This window comes from Nomascus leucogenys, chromosome 15 (genome assembly GCF_006542625.1).
Source record: "Nomascus leucogenys isolate Asia chromosome 15, Asia_NLE_v1, whole genome shotgun sequence".
NCBI classification, from domain to species: domain Eukaryota; kingdom Metazoa; phylum Chordata; class Mammalia; order Primates; family Hylobatidae; genus Nomascus; species Nomascus leucogenys.
The window spans coordinates 62,092,968-62,116,315 of record NC_044395.1 but is presented as its reverse complement, the minus strand read 5'-3'; the positions used below and the strand labels follow the sequence as shown (position 1 = coordinate 62,116,315).

The 23,348-nt window shown below is 38.9% G+C and overlaps 1 protein-coding gene across 1 annotated transcript in view; it reads left to right on the top strand.

Moving 5' to 3' along the window:
• The window catches only part of POLD3 (DNA polymerase delta 3, accessory subunit), a 50,029-nt gene that overhangs the window by 11,019 nt on the left and 15,662 nt on the right, over window positions 1-23,348 (top strand). The window contains exons 3-8 of the mRNA XM_003254715.3: window positions 1,104-1,206; window positions 8,213-8,252; window positions 9,593-9,725; window positions 15,251-15,518; window positions 16,728-16,800; window positions 21,771-21,936. Coding sequence (XP_003254763.1) covers window positions 1,104-1,206; window positions 8,213-8,252; window positions 9,593-9,725; window positions 15,251-15,518; window positions 16,728-16,800; window positions 21,771-21,936 — 783 coding nt within the window. The remainder of the gene's footprint in view (window positions 1-1,103; window positions 1,207-8,212; window positions 8,253-9,592; window positions 9,726-15,250; window positions 15,519-16,727; window positions 16,801-21,770; window positions 21,937-23,348) is intronic.

Genomic DNA, 23,348 nt, shown 5'->3' with positions numbered 1-23,348 from the left:
AAAAAACAGCTAAAGACAGAACACTAACAGTTAAGGAGAGGGAGGAGGTAGAGAAGTCTCTTCAGAAAGTGAAGCAGAAGCAGTGAGAGGGGTAGCAGGAGACTCAGTGGGGCATGGTTTTATGGAAGCTGAGAGAGCAGGCTCTTCAAGAAGAGAGTGAAGAGCAATGTAGGTTGAGTTTCTCTGGGGATTTTTTAATTTCTAGCTGTGCTTGGCAGAAGTATATTATAGAGAGACTGTAAATGTTTCTCGAAATGAAAGACATGTTATGTCTCTTTTTGTTGTTTTTGAACTAGATTATTGAACGGAGCCAATTTCTGATACTTGCTGGATCATAGAGTAAAAATGAATTTAGAGATTTTACTAAAAGCAACATTATTTCTGCATTTAGTATTTGGCTATCTCAGGTTAATGAATTATTCTGAATACTGGGCAATGTGAGTAAGCTGTTACATTCTGCAATTCTGAACCAGCATTAAATCTGAGTAATAATAAAATTGGAATTTCAGAGCTCGATATTTGTGATCATATACTTAGTAGTTCTTAATGTTTTGGAGTAATTCACTCTTCAGAATCCATTGAAAACCCTCACACATCTCCTTCCAAAAAAGCACATAAACATTTGCTGAAACTTTAGGGTTGAAGGGTTGTAGATGGCCACCTGAATCCCAGGTTAAAGGAATCACTAATCTAATATAACACTCCTGTTTACGCCTTGGGATATTAAGAGGCCTAGACAAATTAATTAACTTATTCAGAGCTTAGACAGTTACCAAACTACTTCTTGATTCAGTGTTCTATTTATTATGTATCATTGCCACTGTTTTAATGCAGGTTCAGTCCCTCTTGGTCTATTATTAATCTTATTTCAGTTAATGTACTGATCACTGTGCCAGCTCCAAACACGTGAACTCTACTCCCCATGTCCTGTCTAAAGTCCATCCTTTTTTTTTTCAACTGTCCATAGGCCAAGGAAAAATGCTGCTGTTCAGAAAATTTGATGGACTACCAGATTTCATATATCTTTTAAGTCATTAATTAAGAGTTGATCATGTAAAAACTCTTACTGGTGACTTACTTGTGCCTTCTTTTCTTTGGAATAGGATGCTGTATGATTATGTTGAAAGGAAACGAAAAGAAAATTCAGGAGCCCAGCTGCATGTTACCTATTTGGTGTCTGGCAGTCTCATTCAGAATGGACATTCTGTAAGTCCTCAGAGCCTTGTAATGAGCTTAAATGTGTTTGTGTTATGAAGAGTGTTATAACATAGTTCAGGGGAGAGAAAAAATTAAGATTCTGTGTTATAGTAGTTTTAAAGAGCCATTTGATGGTGATGATTATTTTGGATTTTTAGATTAAAACTGAGAAGTTTGGGTAATATCTTGGCTGTGATGCAGAGACTGTATCATTATTATGCAATAAGATGTTAGGAGACTGCTTCTGTTATTCCCTATATCTCATTTTTTCCTCTTGAAGGTATATGGAGAACAATGGTGTTTAATTTTCCACCTGTTCAAATTTCAAACCATGAATACAAGTATTCAAAAATTATAATTTTTTTAACTGAACTTCTTTTAATTTTGAACATTCATTTGGGTAGGCTTATGTCTAAGTGCCTGAAGGGTAAGAGTTTTTGGCAGGAGCATAGCTAATGCAGTGCATAGGCTGGGAACATTTTATTCTCCTTCCTCTTCTTTTTGTAGTCCCACCTGGTATCTGGTCATCTGGCAACACAGGTGACTGCTAGATTTCATCATCCTGACTGTAAAGCTTTCTCAGGTCTGCTTGACTTTTCTCTTAGCTATTTTCATGTCCCTCTCAGGGGCACAGGGATCATTCTATTACTCCCATGCCTTGGTGGCTACCAGAAGCTCTGCTAAGATATCTTGTTCCCTCTCCTGCACCAAACTGGGCCTTGGGAACTTTAATAATTCCCCCTCTCTGGCATCCTCCCAAAAGTAAGGCATACCTGCTCCTTTCTCACTTCCTCAAACTTCCTATCTGAAGGTTCTTTCGGGCATAAAAAGCCCCATGGGACTTGGCCCAAAGGTCGGGTGGCCGCTTCTCAGAGATCCACTATGTTTCCCTCTTTCCTTTGATTTCCCCTCAGAATCATAAGTTCAGAGCCCTAATTTGTCAAAATATTGACTGGATTTGTTTTTTAGCGATTGAGTCCCCAGCATGTGAGATTTAAAACTGAAATGTCAGGCTGGGTACAGTGCCTTGCTCCTGTAATCCCAGCCCTTTGGGAAGCTGGGTTGGGAGAATCACTTGAGCCCAGGAGTTCGAGACCAGCCTGGGCAACCTAGCGAAACCCCATCTCTACAAAAAATACAAAAATTAGCCGGGCATGGTGGCATGCGCCTGTAGTCCCAGCTACTCAGGAGGCTGAAGTGGGAAGGATCACTTGAGCCCATAAGGTCAAGGCTGTGGTGAGCTGTGATTGCGCCACTGCACTCCAGCTTGGGTGATATAAAATAAAACTGGAATGTCAATTTAGTAATTTACAAGGAGCAACAAAACTGCTAGAGGGATCCGATCCTTATACTCTTTAGCCAACATATTCTTTTCTTGTTTGCAAGCTATTTGGCAAGCCAAAAGATAACTAAGATATTTGCAAGTGTAAAATAAGATGCCATTTATATCTCCGAAGCAAAGTTAAACAGATGTGACTCATTTACTTGCAGAGATAAACCTGTCTCCAGAGTTCTGCCACTGTAGAGCTCTTGAATGGATACTGTCAAAGTTTATAGCTGATTGTCATATTTTCTTCTGTTTCCAGGGTCAACTGACCTTCCGTCTCCTTCTTTAGTTATGTCAGTACCCTCAATCTAGTCATATTCAAGCCTTTACTTGGGAATCATTATGTTTCTTTAAAGCAGTGATTTTTATTTTTTTTTGGTCATTGATCCCCTTGAGAATCTGAAAGAAAAATGCATATGTTGACATTCATAAAATTTTGAGTTCATGGATCTTCTGGAATAGGATCCAAAGTTAAGAATTTATGTTTTAAGATAAGGTAGATTTTTACTCAAACTGACCCATTATAACGGGGGCTCTTAATTTAGGATTCTTAGATAGTCTTTATGGCTGGTCTTCAAAGTCCAGGGTTTTCTTGGATGACACTGAACGTGTTCAAATTGTGTTCCTCAGTGCATATTTCTGAGACCATTTTTCAAAATGATGTATAAGCTATAATCAGTTAAAAACTTCTAAGCCATGGCTTGCTTATAAAAAGTTCTTCTGTTTCTAAGTATAAGATGGTATTTAAATTCTGCCTATCTTTTTTTAGCAGGAGAATGCTTTTTCTTTTTTTTTTTTTTTTTGTTTGTTTGTTTTTTTGAGACGGAGTCTTGCTCTGTCGCCCAGGCTGGAGTGCAGTGGCGCCATCTCGGCTCACTGCAAGCTCTGCCTCCTGGGTTCACACCATTCTCCTGCCTCAGCCTCCCGAGTAGCTGGGACACAGGTGCCCACCACCACACCTGGCTAATTTTTTGTATTTTTAGTAGAGACGGGGTTTCACCATGTTAGCCAGGATAGTCTCGATCTCCTGACCTCGTGATCCGCCCGCCTCGGCCTCCCTAAGTGCCGGGATTACAGGCGTGAGCCACTGCGCCCGGCCGAGAATGCTTTCTCAAACAAAATCTTCATCAGAGTTCTATATATAAACTTTATTAAGAGTGAAGTTGCTGTGGTTGAAGTGGTTGTGAGGATTTCGGAGCCCTGGACTTGCCCTCCCAATAGCCTCACTGGGAAGCTCTGTGGAACCCTGTAGAACGAACTGACCAAATGTGGATGCTTACCTATGCCTTTTTTCCCTTAAAGGGAATCCTCCTAAGGAAAGGCAAATTATTAAGCATTATGATCAGGTTTCGTTCTTTTAATTCTCTATTAATAATTTCCTTTTGAAGTTTTTAGTGCTTCTAGAAAGAAAAAAGGCATTACGCGGCTTTGTATGAAATTTATTATTATTATTATTGTTTTTTTTTTTTGAAACGGAGTCTTGCTCTGTCGCCCAGGCTAGAGTGCAGTGGCATGAACTCAGCTCACTGCAAGCTCCGCCTCCTGGGTTCACATCATTCTCCTGCCTCAGCCTCCCGAGTAGCTGGGACTACAGGCGCCCGCCACCACACCCGGCTAATTTTTTTTTTTTTTTGTATTTTTAGTAGAGACGGGTTTCACCATGTTAGCCAGGATGGTCTCGATCTCCTGACCTCGTGATCCACCCGCCGCGGCCTCCCAAAGTGCTAGGATTACAGGCATGAGCCACCGCACCCGGCCTTGTTTTTATTATTTATTTATTTATTTTTTGAGACAGGGTCTCACTTTGTCATCCAGGCTATAGTGCAGTGGCAGAATCTCGGCTTACTGTAGCCTCAATCTCCTGGGTTTAAGCCATCTTCCTGCCTCAACCCCCCCAAGTAGCTGGGATTACAGGTGCTCGCCACCACGCCCAGCTAATTTTTGTATTTTTTGTAGGGACAGGGTTTTGTCATGTTGCCCAGGCTGGTCTTGAACTTCTAAGCTCAAGTGATCTGCCCTTCTCGGCCTTTCAAAGTGCTAGGACTGCAGAAGTGAGCCACTGTGCCTGGCCTGGATTTTTTTAAATGTAAATAATTTTTATTTTTCCAATGATTATTATAAAAAATGTTTAACAACATATAGAACGGGAAAGCTTTCTTCAAATCTCATCCCAGAGATTCTTCCAGAGGATTATTTGAAAATTTCAAGGAAATGTTTGGTTGGTTCTTTTTGTAATGTGAAGAACTGTCAATCTGATCTATGCTTTATGGGTTCCCTATTAGCTTTTCATCTAATGATTTTAACTGAGATTAGTTTTAATCATTGCCTAAATCATTAATTCACTAAAGGTTACAAAATGGTGATGTTTTGCCTTGAACTCCTGGGTCCAAGCGATCCCCTTGCCTCAGCTTCCTCAGTAGCTGGGACTGCAGACATGCACCACCATGCCTGGCTAATTTTTTATTTTTATTTTTGTTAGAGACGAGGTCTCACTATGTTGTCCAGACTGGTCTTAAACTTCTGGGCTCAAATGATCCTCCACCTTTGGCCTCCGTAAGTGCTGGGATTATAGGCATGAACCACGGCACCTGGCCTTTCTGTTTTTTTAGCTGTAATTTTTCTATGAATAGTTTTCTCTCATCAACTAGCCATGTTTTCCCTGTTATGCTAAGAACAGAGGGCTTACCCGCTCCTAGGCTCTGGGTTTGTAGATGCTCCCTAACTCCCGTGTCCACTTTAATAGGAACCCATTGAATCAGAGCTCCACTCTGGTCTGCATTGTTTTAGCACCAGCTTGCATTTCCATTCTGTTGTTTTTATGTACTTTCAGTATCACCCAAGGCAGTATATAGCCACACTGACCTGTGGTCTATTCGGATCTTCTCATGAGGTGCGAATTACTGTTTTTAGGGCTCTTACTGCAAACTGCATAGGTTTTGAGTGGTTCATTCCTAATGGTCTGTAATTTTTATAATAAGCTCTGTAATTTTTAGTGTGCAGTTTTACGGAACATGACTTTTTTATTCCCTTGAATAAACCAATGAAAATGACATTTTTAGGAGTGCCAGTTTTAAGAGAAAACACATTATGAGAACATTAATAATCCCAGCTCAAACTTATGGTTACACTTTTTAAAAAACTTATTTGATGTGTAGATTGCTGTTTTTTTAGTGTTGTGAATTTTGGTGGTTCCGAACATTAACAAAAATACCTATTTGCTTTAGACAAATATACGAGGTTTAGAAAAGCAAAACCAGTATTATTACCAACAATTTGATTACTGAAGATAAGATTTCTTTGCAGTTCTTTGTCTGTAGGATATGTCCTGCTAAGGATGCACGGTCATCCTGTATTTTAGAATCACTTGAAATAATTCCTCACTGTACTGAAGACACCAATATCTAGTTCAATTCAATTTTTTTTTTCCATTTTGCTTTCAATTGATAGGTTCCCTCCTTTCCCTTACAGGTAACTGTTACATTGGGTTTGCCTTCTCCTTCCATTGTTTTATATATATATATATATATATATATATATATATATATTTTTTTTTTTTTTTTTTTTTTTTTTTTTTTTTTTGAGATGGAGTTTTGCTCTGTTGGCCAGGCATTGGAGTGTAGTGGTGTGATCTCAGCTCACTGCATCCTCCGCCTCCCGGGTTTAAGCAGTTTTCCACCTCAGCCTCCCGAGTAGCTGGGATTACAGGCGCCCACCACCACGCCCGGCTAATTTTTTTTTGTATTTTAATAGAGACAGGGCTTTGCCATCTCAGCCAGGCTGATCTTGAACTCCTGACCTCGTGATCCACCCGCCTCGGCCTCCCAAAGTGCTGAGATTACAGGCGTGAGCCACTGTGCCTGGCCTGTTGTATATATTTTAAATATAAGAAAATATATATTCATTTTGCCTCTGTTTGTTAGATAAGTGTTTTCATATGTGCAACCTATTTTGCACTCTGCTTTTTTTTTTTACATAACAGTAGATTCAGAGCGTCACTCCACAGCAGTTATAGAAATATTCCTCATTAATTATTATAGCCACATAGTGCCACATTGATAGAGATACCTTAGCTTATTCAGCAATCCCTTGTTGGTAGCTGTTATTTACGATCTTTGGCTATTACAAATATTAATAGTGCTGTAGTGAATAGCTTAGTGTCTGTGTGTTTTGTATATTTTTGCTAGTGTGTTTCAGGGTTACATTCCTAGAGTAGGATTGCTTGGTCAAAGGGTGAGTGCATGTGTACTTTTGTTGGATATTGCCAAATATCACTCTGTTTCTTGTTCCTACCAACAATGTATGAGAGTGCCTGCTTCCATATAGCATTATGTTATAATGTGTTTTAGGGCTATTTATATTTCTTTTTCTGTGAACTGTCTGTTCCTGCCACTTGCCCTTTTTTTTTTTTTTCTTTTTTGAGATGGAGTCTTACTCTGTCACCAGGCTGGAGTGCAGTGGCGCGATCTCAGCTCACTGCACCCTCCGCCTCCCGGGTTCAATCAACTGTCCTGCCTCAGCCTCCCGAGTAGCTGGGACAACAGGCACGCACCACCATGCCCAGCTAATTTTTGTATTTTTAGTAGAGTCAGGGTTTCACCATGTTGACCAGGGAGGTCTCCATCTCTTGACCTCGTGATCTGCCTGCCTTGGCCTCCCAAAGTACTGGGATTACAGGCATGAGCAACCGCATCTGGCCTTTCTTGCCCATTTTCTAAAGAGTTGTTAGTCTTTGTTTTCTTTATTTTTAGAAGTTGTGTATTAACCCTTTGTGATGTAAGTTGCAGATTTTTTTCCGCTTTATCGTTTGTTTTTGTACTTAAAGTTTTTTTTTCATTTAAAAGTTGTTTTTTTTTTTAAATATATTATTTCAGTTATTTCTGGATTTTGAATTATACTTAGGAAATGTTCCCTCTTTCTTAGGTTATAGCAGGTTATAGAATTCACACGTTTTCATGTGCATATGTGTGTTCTTCTCTTTTTTTTGAGACCAAGTCTCACTCTGTCACCCAGGCTGGAGTGCAGTGGCACAATCTCAGCTCACTGCAACCTCCGCCTCCCAGGTTCAAGTGATTGTCCTGCCTCACCCTCCTGAGTAGCTGGGATTACAGGCACCTGCCACCACGCCCAGCTAATTTTTGTATTTTTAGTAGAGACAGGGTCTCACCATATTGGCCAGGGTGGTCTCGAACTCCTGACCTCAGGTGATCCACCCACTTCGGCCTCCCAAAGTGTTGGGATTACAGGCGTGAGCCACCACACCCGGCCTTATTTTTTACATTTAAATCTCTGATCCATTTAGAATTTATTTTGGTATATGATGTGAGGAACAGATCCAGTTTTTATCTGGTTCCATGTGATTATACAGTAATTCTTATTAAATCACTCACTAAAAAGCCTTTGCTCACACTGATTTGAGATGCTGTATTTTTTTAATTGTAGTACTGAAATCTGTGCTAGATCACTTTCCTTAACCTTATTGAGAAGTTTTAAGATAAGCAAATTATTATTTTTTTCCTGAAAGTAAGCAAATTAAAAGTGAGTCTGACTTTATTAAATTATAACATATATTTTAAGGAGTGCCTGGTGTTTTCCTAATTTCACATCCAAGCACAATTGAATTATTGGGGCAAGGAAACTAAAATTGCAGATTCTTACATTAAGCACTAATAAAGTGTTATTTTCTTACAGTGCCACAAGGTTGCAGTAGTGAGAGAAGATAAATTGGAAGGTAAGTGTTTTAGTGACTTAGCAAGTTTTTCCTCTTATGGCATCAATGTAGGTGCAATAAAAAATCTGCCTCTAACATCTGCGTATAATATATTTAGCTATTTGGCTGAATAGCCCAATATTCATTTTATTAGTAGTTTTTAAAGCATGTTAAAATATGATACTACATCTGCCTGACTTCCCATTTTTAGGGCCAATAGCTGCTGACATTTATAAAGCACTTTTATCACAGAATTTCAAAACTCGTGACACATGCAGAAACTGTTACGAATACCATATGAGCTACCTCATCAACTGTAAAAAGACAGTGGCAGTTTTTTTAGGAAACAAGTTAAAGAATGCTTTTCTGGAAGTCAGAAAGACTTCTAAATAACTTCTACATTAAATTTGTCTAACTGTTTCAAGACTATCAGTGCTACCATTCGATTGTTTAAAAACCCAATTCAAAGGAATTTAATAACAGTCAGGGTCCTCATGATCTTGGACCTATATCTCAAGACAAAACCTGTACTGTTGTACTTTGTATATAAAGGCTCCTTGGCCTGCAGGCCGCATTTCACAGATTGGGACTGAGGAAGGTGGAGGGCAGCCCCACGCCAGGGACACAAAAAATATGTGTATTTTAAAAAGAAAGAGCTCCTGCCCATAGGGGTAGGGTGGGGGTATTTTACCAAATTTAACTCTGAAGTATTCAGAGTGGTGGGTTTGTCCACTTTTTACTTTCTGAATTCCCACAGTGTTAAGCAAAGCAAAATTTCTTTATTCTGTAGATATGTAATGATTATCTACTATGTGCCAAGCTCTATACTAGGCACTGGGGACATGGAACAAGTTAGCTGCAATCCCTTCCTTCACGGAACCTAACATTCGTTCTTGTGGTGTTGTGTTTCTCCTCCGTAGAATTACCTAGTTAGTAATTGTTTTTATTATAGAGTTGCTTTCTCTAAACTAAAATTGAAATATATAAATGAGTATTCTCAGATAGAAATTACTTAGTCCTCTTTAATTATATGCTATAGTGTAAGGCTCTTTTCTGACCGAAAGAAAAAGATCATCGTAGTCATCATCAATCATTAATATTTACTAAAAGTGTCCACTGGATGAGTGATACCCTCACAGGTGCTGTCCTTAGAAATGACTCACCACCACCTACTTTGTCATAATGTCCCCATTGCAGACAGAAGAGTTGATGTTTTACTGTATATTTGGCTGTGTGGCCTTTTAGAGTTTTTTGGACCACCACAGATTACAAATGCTTTAATGCAGAAGGGTTTCTTGTTAAAGTCCCCACATGCTATGAAGTTTGTATATTAACAGACTGCTTTTCCTGTTGACTTGTAGCAGTGAAGTCCAAGCTAGCTGTGACTGCCAGCATCCATGTGTACAGCATCCAGAAAGCCATGCTAAAGGACAGTGGGCCTCTGTTCAATACTGACTATGACATCCTTAAAAGCAACTTGCAGAACTGCAGCAAGTAAGCTTCTTAATGTTCCTTGTGGGCTTCTTTACGAATTGATTTTGTAAGATGTTTACACAGTGGCTGCCTCTTAAGAGTGAATGCCAAGTCTAGTAAAACCCCATTTATCTTGCAGTAAGAAACATGCCTGGTTTTATTAGTACATCATAAGGTGAAAAATAGCAGCCACAACCCATATTGAAAACCCCAGTGGACTCCCCATAAATCTATTTCTCATGTATTTATCCTGTCACTGCCCCAGAAATGTTTGTCGTGCCCTAACTTCCTTACCCAGTCTCTGCTTGTCTAAATCCTACCCATCTTCAAGAACCAGTTCAAATGTTGTCCTTAAAAAAACAGTTCCTAATTTGATATCCCTCTACTTTTCATCCAAAAGCAACTTTTTCTTGAGCTTCCATAGCCAGGATCGGGTTTTTTAAATCTTTTGTATCCTTAACAGCACAAGGAGGTAATGGACTATACTGCATGTACATTTTGGAAATCGGTGGTCACAGGCTTGAGTTGTGGCTTTGCTGCTTAGTAGCCCAGTGGCATTGGACAAATTACTTAAACTCTTTGAGCTTTGGTTTCTTCGCCTTTAAATTTGATGTAATAATGTCTCCTTTGTGGGGTTGTATTGAGAATTCAGATCAGTTCCCCAGACATACATTGAGCACCTACTACTTTGACAGGTACTGAGCAAAATCATTTGAATTCATTCAGCACATATCTCATGAGTACCTATGACATACCATACAGTATAGAGTGAATGTGCCCGCGTACCTTTTCATGTAACTGATGGGAGACAGGCAGTTATGGTACAGTGTAAGAGTGCTGTAATAGGAGGAATATTGGGAGAAGACGTTGGCGGGGGCACTTATCTCCCACTTTTGGATGGATAGAGTGAGGGGACAAGACTGTTACAACTTACGACACTGAAGGTCATGATATCTCAGTTGAGGCCTGACGGCCCAGTAGAAATAGCCAGGCAAAGGAAAAATGAGAGACTAAGGACAGCTAAGAGAGAAAACATGCTTATGCGGAACCACGATCGTTTTCTATGGCTGCAACTTAGAGTGAAAGGTAGGAAATAATTAGACAGAAGACTAAAGAGGCCAAGCAGGAATTACATTATGCTTTGACTACTAGGATAAAAATTTAGACTCTATTCTGAGAGCACTGAGGAGCCACTGAAAATATTTAAGCAGATGGAGTGAAATTATCAAAATTGCATTTTAGAAAGATTGCTGTGGCTACAGTATTGATCAGAAGAGAATAATCTGGAGGCAAGGCCATCAGGGAGGAGAAATGTGGCAGTAATCCAGGTGGATACGACAGTTTTCTGATGTAAAGTTGTGCTGTTGGGGATGGAGAAGTATGAAGGTTAATGAGTCATGACCATCAAAAAACCTCAATGTGGCCGGGCACAGTGGCTCACACCTGTAATCCCAGCACTTTGGGAGGCCGAGGCAGGTGGATCACGAGGTCAGGAGATTGAGACCATCCTGGCTGACATGGTGAAACCGTGTCTCTACTAAAAATACAAAAAATTAGCTGGGCGTGGTGGTGGGCACCTGTAGTCCCAGCTACTCGGGCGGCTGAGGCAGGAGAATGGTGTGAACCCAGAAGGTGGAGCTTGCAGTGAGCAGAGATCGCTCCACTGCATTCCAGCCTGGGCGACAGAGTGAGACTCCATCTCAAAAAAAAAACAAAAAACACCTCAATGTATGGTAGTGGTTGGAGACAAGGTGTGTGGGGGTAGGGGATGGTGGAAGACAGCCTTTCTTGGTATTGAAAGGTTGATACCCATGCTTCTGGCTTGGGCAGCTGGATACTAAGGAGGAGAATATAAAACAGGAGGAGCAGGCTTTAGGAGAGAGAAAAATGACAAATTGCGTTTTAGAGATGTTGAGTTTGAGAAGCCTGTGAGAAATCCAAGTGAGGATGTCCATCGCAAAAGATAGGTGAATCTAGAACTAAGGAGAGAAATCTGGGGTAAAGATAGAGATTTTGGAATCAGAATAGTAACTGGGCCATAGCAGTAGATACAGTTATCAGAGAGAATGTATAGAATGAAAGAAGGGCAGAAAGTAAAACTCTAGGCCAAATTACTAGTTATGTGACCTTGGGCAAATTATTTAACCTCCCAGTGCCTCCCTGTTCTTGTCAGTAAGGCTGACAGTAGTACCAGCCAAATAGGGTTGTAGAGGATTAAATGGACTATTATATGTTAAGCACTTAGAATAGCACGTGGCACATGGTAAGCACTATTTAATGATAGCTGCTTTTCAAGGGAAGAATAGAAAAAGAGGGGCCCAAGAGGGAGCCACCAGAGATAAGAGTATATGGGGTTTCAGCCCCTAAGGAAAGAGATTCAAGTAGGAGGAACCAGTCAACAATGTCAAACATTGCTGAGAAGCCAAGTAAGTTAGGAAGTGAAAATTGTCCATGGCATTTAGTGATAGCCTTGGTAAGAGCATTTTCAGTGGAGTGACCAGATTCTGGTGAGCTAAGTAAATGGGGACAGAGGAAGTGAGACAGCAAATATGGACAGCTCTTACCAAGAGATTCGACTGCAAAGCAGAAAAGAGGGTGGTAGCTAAGGAGGGATTGAGACGGGAAGGATATATACATTTCTCAAGTTGAGAATGACTTGAACTTGGGTTGTTAGAAAGGTGCTATAGGAAGAAAAGGTTGAAAATCCTGGGGAGGTGGGATGACTGATAAAGATGGTTCCTCAAGGAGAGAGAGATGTAGAATTGCCATAGTTTCTGTAAGTTCCATGAGAATAGGGATCATGTCTAAATTGTTAACTATATACCCAAAATAGTGCCTGGCACACCAATAAGTAGTTATTGAGTGAATTAATGATAGACATTAGTTCTTTTTTTTTTCTTTAGCTCAAAACCTTGAGTATAATAAGCATACAAATATTTATTAAATAAACAAATATATGGCCAGAGAGTAATAATTTACAAGTCTCGTCTTTTAGGGAAGGATTTCAAGAAAATATTAACACCCTGACAAGCTTATTTGAAATATATTACTAGATTTCAAAAAATTTTAAAATCTAGTTGGGTATTCCAGGCTCTAAAAATCAGTTCCCTTGTTGTATCTAGCAAGTAAGCAAACAAGAATAAAAGTGACGCAAAAGTTCAAAATGAAATCTGCCAGGGCCCACTAAAATAAACATGGCAAGTAGAAATGTGGTAATAGGAAGCACTTCAGTGAAACTTTACCTAAATACTTAAAGTATCCTCAGTAGAAAAGCGAATTTATCTCCAACAACTGAGTTTGTATTTGGTCCTGAGAATTATGGGCCAACTGAGATCTGACTTATGATTTCGTGTGTTTTAAGAAGTGCCGTGACGTGAAGAAAGTTGAAATTTTAGGATTGGGCAGAGATCTCTTGTCATCAGACATACTCCTAGCCTAACTCGGTCTCTTCCTCATTGCCAATTCCTGGTCCTGACCCTAAAGTGTGGAATTCAGACCAGAAGGAGTAAGAGTAGTTTCAAGGCCAACTTTAGACGTTGACAGTGAAATAAAACATTACCCTTTTCCTTGTATGTGGATGCACTGCAAGGTCAGAGAAGAAGAGCAGTGGGTGAAAGCAAATGATTTCCGTCTGTTCTTAACTCTGATGCATAAAAGATGTGTGTAAATACAGAGTTTTCTGATGAAGACCATAATAAATCAGTGGAAGATTTTTGGAGCTTTTGACTCTAGCTTTGGGGCTGCCCAGTCTAAAGTTACTTCTGAGATGAAATGATGTATCAGGGATTTTTTTTTTTTTCATTAGGCCAGGTATTCTAGCAGTTAATCTTGAAGTTGTGCCTGGTTGATCTTTAAGATAATTGCTATCACCACATAGTTTAGAAATCTCCCACCCCAAGTTGAAGGTGATACACTAAAGAAGGGAGAGGAGCCAGAAGCCTCACTTTCATTCACTTAGTCATTCTTTCAACATGTCTTTTCTAACACTTTTCTATGTGCCAGGTCTTGAGCTGGGTGCCCGAAATAAAAAAGATAAATAAGACTTCAAGGAGGTCTTACGTATGCTCAATAAGCGAGACTGGGAAAAATAAAATATTTTTCTTTGTTAGAAAAAGCTGGGGAACTTTGCTTTAAGTACAATCCTTTGAGAAGGCTAAATCAATTACCCATTCACAATGTGGAATGTTACATTATGGATTTGTGTGAAACGGCACTTCTATAATGATTAGAGAGAGATATATGTTCCCTTTAATATGCCACACAAGCTGTTCCACCAATTTTCTTCTCTTGGCCTTGGGCATACTTACTTGTCCGGTGCCATTAGTATTATTAGAAATTATTAACAAATGGCTGTAAAGGACTATAGGTTATAGGAGCCAGTGGCTCTGCTCCCAGCTTCTCCCATTTTTTTTTGTTTTTCGTTTTGAGACAGAGTATTGCTCTGTCGCCCAGGCTGGAGTGCAGTAGTGATGTTGGCTCACTGCAACCTCTGCCTCCTGGGTTCAAGCAATTCTCTTGCCTCAGCCTCCTGAGTAGCCGGGACTACAGGCGCGTGCCACCACGCCCGGCTAATTTTTGTATTTTCACTAGAGACAGGGTTTCACCATCTTGGCCAGGCTGGTCTTGAACTCCTGACCTCATGATCCACCTGCCTTGACCTCCCAAAGTGCTGGGATTACAGGCGTGAGCCACTGCACCCGGCCTCTTCCTTGTTTTAAAGCATGATTTATTTATTTATTTTGAGACAGCATCTCACTCTGTTCCTAGGCTGGAGTTGAGTGATGAGCTCATGGCTCACTGCAGCCTTGACCTCCTGGATTCAGGTGATCCTCCTACCTCAGCCTCCTGAGTAATCAGGGCCATAGGCATGCCCCACTAAACCCAACTAATTTTTGTATTTTTTGTAGAGACAAGGTTTCACCATGTTGCCCAGGCCCGTCTTAAATTCCTAGGCTTAAGCAATCTGCCCACTTCAGGTTCCCAAACCGCTGGGATTACAAGCGTGAGCCAATGCACCCAACCCTACAGCATGATTTACTCTGGCCAAGAGTGTTGCCAGGAAATTTGTTAATATTTAAAGCTTAGTTTTGATTCAGTCAATATTTATTGCAAATCTAGCCCTATCAGCGGAAGGTCTTTAAAAACAAGGGCTATTTCATTTCCCAAGGATAATGAAATTACTGCATCTTTTATTATTGTTGGTTGCATTCCTACTCTTTTGAATTAGGATACTTTTTTCAAAAAAAGCAAGAATATTCAATTGGTGGTAGAAGGCACCTAATTCCAATCCTATCTATTACTAACTAGATGTATAACCTAGTACAAGTGACTCACTTCTCTCTAATATTTGTTTCTTTATGTAATAGTTTCATACAACATTTTTCTAAAGTCAATTCTAAACAATATTAGAGTTAAGTATTGTGTGGAAGAAGCAAGAGTTTGAAAATAAAGTTTTATACTGACATTAGTTTTTTTTTTCTTTTTTTGTTGAACCACCCAAGAATGCATATGCTGACATTAACTTAATGTAACATTTCTGTCCCCAGATTTAGTGCTATACAATGTGCAGCTGCAGTCCCTAGATCTCCTGCTGACTCCTCTTCATCTTCCAAAAAGTTTGAGCAGTCACATCTTCACATGTCAAGTGAGACACAAGCCAACAATGAGCTGACCACCAATGGTCATGGCCCACCTGCATCCAAGCAGGTTTCCCAGCAGCCCAAAGGAATTATGGGAATGTTTGCCTCCAAAGCTGCTGCTAAAACCCAAGAAACCAACAAGGAAGCGAAAACAGAGGCTAAAGAAGTAACAAATGTAAGTCTTCTTTGAAGATACCCCTTCATTGCAGCTCAGAGTGGGTAACTAGAAAAGCATTAATGGTTCCAGTGGTAGTAGTTTATTTATATAAGATTCTGATATTCAGTTCTGATTTTTCTACTTTAGTTTGAACCCTTTAATACTTGATATTGTTATCTGAAAGAGTTCTTTTGCTTTTGATAATGATTCTCACCAAACCTTGGATTTCCTTTGCAAAGTGGTAATGCCTACCTTGTGCACATTACAAGATTGTTGTGAGACCCAGATGAAAACATGTGAAAACACCTCGAGAATTGTTAACGTTCAAAAAAATGTTTATTTGCAATATGTCATTCTGAGGAACATCTTATATTCTGGGCTTTGCAATATATACCTTCCTTCCTAGTGTATTTCCCATTCTTATACTTTATGCGGGTTTTTTTGTTTTGTTTTTGCTTTATTTGCTTCCCTTAGATTTTTGTTGTTCAGTCATCTGAACTAACTTAAGGGCGTTGACTTAAGAAAAGTATCATTAAGATACTATTTTAAAAATCCAGAAAAGTATAATTATTGTTGTTACTATTATTATCACTGTCATTTACCAGTGTCAAGTGTATTTAATTCACATCACTGTCATTTTCAAGCATCTATCTTGGGAAAGAAGAAGGATGGAGGAAAACAGTAATGTTTATTGAATTTCAACTGTGTGCCAATGTCTTTGTTTAAATCCTCTTATCAGTTCTGTGAGGGAGATATTAACTATTTCCCTTTTGCATATGGTAAAACTGAAACCTAGACTTAAGTAATTTGCCTGGAGCCCATATTGCTACTAAATGGTGGGAACCAGGAATTCAGATCTACTTCTGATGATTAAAAATGTAATGTTTTAGGTTTTCCCGCTTTGTGTACATACTGCCTCTGATCTTTTTTAATTCTGTCAAATTAAGTAGTTTTTAAATGTGCTCAAGAAAAGTTTAGATATATCCATGGATAATTAATTTTATAAGATCTGTAAGAAACTAAGCTTTAGAGATTAACACCAGTTACTATCTGGTGTGGATTATTGTTCTAGATTTGTTCTTATATCTAACACCTATGCGTTTTGGCATGATTATATAGAGACTATACCATCACAACAGTGTGCTATAGAAGAGATTGTTTGAGACTGCTACTTCATGAGCAGCCTAAATGCCAGCAAAAAATCATATGTGTTTTCTGTGCTTGTAGGCATCTTCAGCAGGCAACAAGGCACCAGGGAAAGGGAATATGATGAGCAACTTTTTTGGAAAAGCTGCTATGAGTAAGCATATTCTTACCTTACTTTGACTAATGAATGAATGTTAATGTAATGACATATTATACCTGAAGTGAAAGCCACTTTGTCTAGTTTTTGCCTATTCAGGAGACTACCTGCATTCTAACATAAATTTACAGTGTACTGCCCAATATATTGATGAAAGTAACTCAGCTGGAACTTTATGAGTGAGTTAGGCTCAGTCGAGAGCTCTTTGAGAGCAGTTTATTATTCCTGGTTTAACTTCCTGCCTTGAAAAGATAATGAACTATTTGCTTCATAGGGCCCTTGAAAATGGGTGATTAAAATAAAAGGGAGGCTGCCTGGCTACGCAGTATAGTGTTGAGGTTAATAACGTGGATGCTAGAGTCAGTTTACCTGGTGTGACCTTTATTTCTTCTATCTCTCAAGGGTCCACAAAAGCAAATATTTTGCCTTTCTTCGGTTATTTTTTGCAGATTACTCACAGTAATGAATTAGACTTCCAGTGTGAATTAGAAGGGCCCAAGTAGTAATGGACATTTAAAAATCTTTTTTGAGAAAGCAAAAATCTTCTTTATTTTTAAAAAGATACTTAAGTAAGAATTCTTTCGTATGGAAAGAACCAGTAGTCACATATTTTCATACTTCTCATATCAAGTGTACATCCCCTGAGAGTATGTGGTAGAATACCAGGAAGAATGCAGGAGCCACAGGATAATTATGGCACACTTTCTTGGAGCATCAGTTTTACAAAGATTTTTCAAGGAGACATTTTGTTACATGCCTATGCAAGCAAAATTAGTTAGAATTCTGCCTTTCCATGATGGCTAAATTGGTGGTCACGGGAGGGATTGGAGTGACTTTTTTTTTTTTTTTCATATTCTGCTTATGTAAGGGTGACAGTTTTTGTGTTTGCTATAAAAGCTATCAGAGAACATTTTTGTGTTCTTACGGCTCAGAATGGGTAACTAGAAAAGTGAATGGAAAATGTGATACTTAAAGGTTACTGGAAAGCATTATTGTATTACTGCAGGCAGGCACAATCGGTGCACAGGGAATGCTTCCTACTTCTGTTAAAACAGGTCCCCAACCCACAGGCCACTGATGGGTAGCAGTCCGTGGCCTCTTGGGAACCGGCTGGCACAGGAGGTGAGCAGCGAATGAGCGTTATGCCTGAACTCCACCTCCTGTCAGATCAGTGGTGGCATTAGATTCTTATAGGATTGCGAACCCTATTGTGAACAGCGCGTGTGAGGGATCTAGGTTGTGGGCTCCTTATGAGAATCTAATGCCTGATCTGAGGTGGAACGGTTTCATCCTGAAACCACCGCCCCCGACCCCCTACCGCCGCCCACCACCACCCCTGTCTATGGAAAAATTGTCTTCCATGAAACTGGTCCCTGGTGCCAAAAAGGTTGGGGACTGCTGTGTTAAAGCATCATGCTGTCACTGACCTGCCTGGCTGGTATGGGCCACTGTACCCAGTCAGAATATGGTTTTTTGGCAACTTTGTTGAGACCCACCCTTTTGTTGGTTGATTTTTTAATGCATTTGTAACCTTAAAAACTCAGTGAATTTTAAAATTCTTATTTTTAAAATACATAAAATATGTGATTGTGAATTGTTAAAAAAAAATCAGACTATACAGAAGTATGCTTATTTAAGTCATGTGTTTAGTTAGCAAATAGATTGAGCACCTGCTGTGTGCTTGGCATTGTTATGCAGTGGTGATACAAGAGAGAAAAAGACAAACAAGGTCCCTGCCCTCAAGTCCTTATATTCTACTGAGAGAGATGGACAAATAAATATGGAAAAAAAGCCAGGCATGGTGGTACATGCCTGTAATCCCAGCTACTCGGGAGACCGAGGCAGGAGATTTGCTTGAGCCCATGAATTCAAATCCAGCCAAAAATATAGCAAGACCCCATTTCTAAAAAAAAAAAAAAAAGGGAAAGGAAAGAAAGAAAACATTTAAATAGTGGATGATTGTAATTGCTAGGTAGGAGTAATAGGGTGTTAAGATGGCACATAACACAGTGAGGGGGAAAACCTAGATAAAATAAAATACTATTAAATATTAATCTAAAAAAGAATTGCTTGCAAAGTTAATTTATTTGACATTTCTTCAAGGCTGAATGTTCAGAGTAAAATTATGACTTTTTTTTATTGTATTCAACACGTGACAAGATCATTACAATGAAAATGAAGCTCGAGAATTGGATGAAGAGAGTTCATTGTGGGGACTTGAACCATTTAAAACTTAATACTGCACAGTAACAAGTGTTGGCAAGGATGTGGAGAAATTGAACCCTTGTGCTCTGCTGTAGGGAATGTAAAATGATGTGTACTCACTTTGGAAAATGATGTGGCAGTACTTCTAAAAGTTAAACATAGAGTTTACCCAGCAGTTCCTCTCCTAGATATCTACCCAAGGGAATTAAAACTGTATGTCCACACAAAAACTTGTGCATAGATGTTCATAGCAGCATTCTTCATAATAGCCAAAAATTGAAACAATCCAAAAGTCTGTCATCTGATGAATGGATAAACAAAGGTGGTATATCCAGACAATGAAATGTTATTCAGCTATAAAAAGTAATGAAGTACAGATGGATATGTGATATGACATGGATGAACCTTGAAATATTAAGTGAAAGAAGCCAGATAGAAAAGATCATATATGATTTCATTTGCATGAAACGTCCAGAATAGGCAAGTCTATAGAGACAGAAAGTAGGGGCCAGGTGCGGTGGCTCATGCCTGTAATCCGAGCACTTTGGGAGGCTGAGGCGGGCGGATCACGAGGTCAGGAGATCGAGACCATCCTGGCTAACACGGTGAAACCCCATCTCTACTAAAAAGATACAAAAAATTAGCTCGGCCTGGTGGTGGGCGCCTGTAGTCCCAGCTACTCAGGAGGCTGAGGCAGGAGAATGGCGTTAACCCAGGAGGTGGAGCTTGCAATGAGCCGAGATCACGCCACTGCTCTCCAGCCTGGTCGACAGAGCAAGACTCTGTCTCAAAAATAAATAAATAAATAAATAAAGGTTGTCAGGGGCTGGACTGGGGTTGAGGAGGAATGCTAATGGGTTCAGGGTTTCTTTTTGGGGTGATGAAAATGCTGTAAAATTGGACAGCAATGGTGGATATACAACTAAAACGCACTGAATGTAAAGTGATGAATTTTATGGTATGTGAATTATATCTCAATTTTTAAAAGTAATGCTTTATATGTAATAAAATTCAGCATTGATGACAAAATTTAAAGGTCATAATTGGTTATCTTTATTTGCTTGAAAAGGTTTCATGTTTTCTTGAGTATAAGAAGGAAATGTTTTTAATCAGCTAGAAGATAGGTGACTTGATCATTCAGGTAACAAAAAAATGTCATTAAATTTTCCTTAATAATCGCCTTAAAATGTTGCATTGAATTACCTCTTTACCAGTTAATTGGCTATTGGTAGCTGCATATATGTTTAAGTTGGAGGTCTCAAAATTCTGTGAAACCAAGACAGAGAGAAGAAATTCTGGATGCTGAATCTAATGTTTGATCAGTGGCATTTTAATTCAGATCAGTTTTCTGTAATTGGTAAATTCAATGCAATAGCCTCTCTTTCCTTAATCCATAGATAGGTAGGAAGTATTTGGAGGTTTTTTTCTCCTAATGATGCAATTTTTAAAACAATTGCTATTAAAACAATATAATTTATGTGATAGATTGCAAAATTTGCATAAATTTTAAAGCTACACATGTGACTCCAGTGAACTGTATTTTTTGGATTGGCTGTTGACCCCTAGACCCCTGGAGATGCATGAAGTTTACTCTCCTGTACAATTTGGGATATTTGAGAGGCACTGATACTTGAGAACAACAGTTGAAAATGCAAGAGTATGCCATCGTTGGGAAGGTGGATTCCACCATTCGCATTTTCCATTCAAGTCTTCAGGAAAAAGAAAAGTATAAATAGATTGCATTTTACACTTTGGTCCATCACCTACACCTTCAAATAATACACATTATTTATAAATTATTATACTAAGCTATGCTTAATAGCCCAGACTATGATGCCAATTTTTTTCTACACTGTAGATGGTTTAAGCTATTATACAACATATAACCAAGACTACTTATTGAAGCACCTCCAGCTATTGACAGCTTTCTAATAGTATTTTGTGACTTTACTTGTGAAAAGCTATCACTAAGTACAGCGTGAAGGCTAGATGACATGCTTCTGTAGTTCCTCAGATGGCTAGGCCTGTTTGCATTTCTTAGTTCTCCCTGGTGCACAGTAGTCATTCTTCAGCTTGGTGTAGGGAAAGGTTAAGGATTTGAGGAGTTAAACTGACTTTGGTTCAAATCCCAACTCTTTTCTGTCAGTGTTACCTTGGATAAATCATTTAACCAATACTGATCTCTTTTAATCCTTATAATAATCTTGTAAATATTATCCCAGGTTTAGAAAAGACTGACTTAGATAAAATAACTTGCCCAGAGTGAAGCGGGGTTTGAACCAAACTTCTTTGACTCCAAAATAGTCTTTAAATTTTATCATTAAGGTAGTAGTGAGATATTAAGGGTATCCAGGCATTAAAAGATAGAATATATAGAAAGTAAAGGTCTTGCTGCAAATCGTTGTCACCAGTGATTGTGTATTGTTGGGAAACATCTTGCAATCCTTCTGATTCTTGGTTTTCCTCATCTGAAAATGAGAAGGATGATACCTCATAAAGTTGTATTTGTTTTTTCTAAGCCTTGCTTTTACTATCATTTAGCCTGGGGGCTGTGATACAATGAGGGATTAGCAGGGGGCAGAAATGAAAAGTTATACAGTTAGAGTGGTAGTTGGAAAGGAGGAATGTTTTCTGAATAGTCCATGAGCTCCTTTTTGCCCCTGCTCCTAACATATTACCTGGCACATGGTAGACTGTCAAAAGAATGATATATTAATATTGCATGATGGGGTCATATGTCGTCTGCTATACTTTATTTATAGATAAACTTAAAGTCAATTTGGACTCAGAACAAGCAGTGAAAGAAGAAAAAATAGTGGAGCAGCCTACAGTGTCTGTCACTGAACCAAAGCTGGCAACTCCTGCAGGCCTGAAAAAATCCAGCAAAAAAGCAGAGCCTGTTAAGGTGCTGCAGAAGGAAAAAAAAAGGTAGGAAAATTTTGTTGCTTGTTGGGGAAGAGTCTCTACTGTGAGTGAGAATGTCTCTTTGGGCTTATTGACAGCAGGCAGTTTTCAGTTAAGTACTAAATCCCACTTAATGCCTTAGGGATACAACTATACAACCAAAATGGAAAGAGAAGCCCAGTAGCTTATCTAGTGGAGTAGGACTGTGGGATCAGCCAGTTTGGATGATTTAAGGACCAAAGTCATTTTTTTGGCCTTATTGATCTAAATTGATTGTTAATTTTTGTTTTAAATTTGTGGACATGGCATAAGTGTGCCTAGTTGTGTGTGTGTGTGTGTGTGTGTGTGTGTGTTTCACTTCAAATTGCCAAATGAACAGTTACTGTTTCCAGTCAAATTTAAGAGAAAAACTTCTTTGTTTTCTTTTTATATCAATGGGTTTATTTTTCAAGTGGTAAAATGTAATTAGAAAAGAAAATAAAAAGCACATAAGCTATTAAACCTAGATCCAGGAATTGGAGACACTACCTCATAGTTGGTAGAATTAGTCTGTTGAAAGAAATTCTAAAGGACACTGTCAATGCTGATAGGCCTAGAAAGACGACTTTTGTGGCAAAGTTGGGACTACTCTCGTTGAAAACATCAACAAAATGGTGAAATTTTAGAGTGTTAAAGCTCTGTCCAGTGGGCCTCACCGCCTAGGAACATATGACTTGTATGGATTAAAATGTCCACAACCATGGGTACATCACTCACTGTTGATGCTTATTGCCAGGAATGCATTCAGTATTTCACTACTAAATGTGATGTTAAATGTAGATTTTTAATAGATGCCCTTAACCAGATTGAAGAAGTTGTTTTCTGTTCCAAGTCTACTAAGAGGTTTTATCATGAGTGGGTATTTAATTTGGACAGATTTTTTTTTGAATTTATTGGATGCTCAGATGGTGTTTTTATTAATGTGGTGAATTACACTGATTTTAAAATGTTAGGCCAACCTTATGTTCTTGGGATAAACTCCACTTGGTTATGATGTATTATCCTTCTTTATATATTGCAGGATTAGATTTGTTAATATTACACTAAGCATTTGTTGCCTGTGTTTATGAGGGCTATAGGTCAGTTACATTCTTTTCTGGTAATGTCTTTATCAAGTTGCTGTGTCAAAATTGTGCTAACTTCATAAGATTAGTCATGTGCTGTGTAATGATGTTTGGGTCAACAGTGGGCCGCATATATGACAGTGGTCTCATAAGATTATAATGGAGCTGAAAAATTCCTATTGCCTAGTGACATCATAGCTGTCATGACATGGTAGTGCAACACATTTCCTCACGTGTTTGTGATGATGCTGGTATAAACATACCTACTGTGCTGCCAGTCATGTGAAAGTGTATCATGTATATTAATAGTTATGTATACATAATACTTGATAA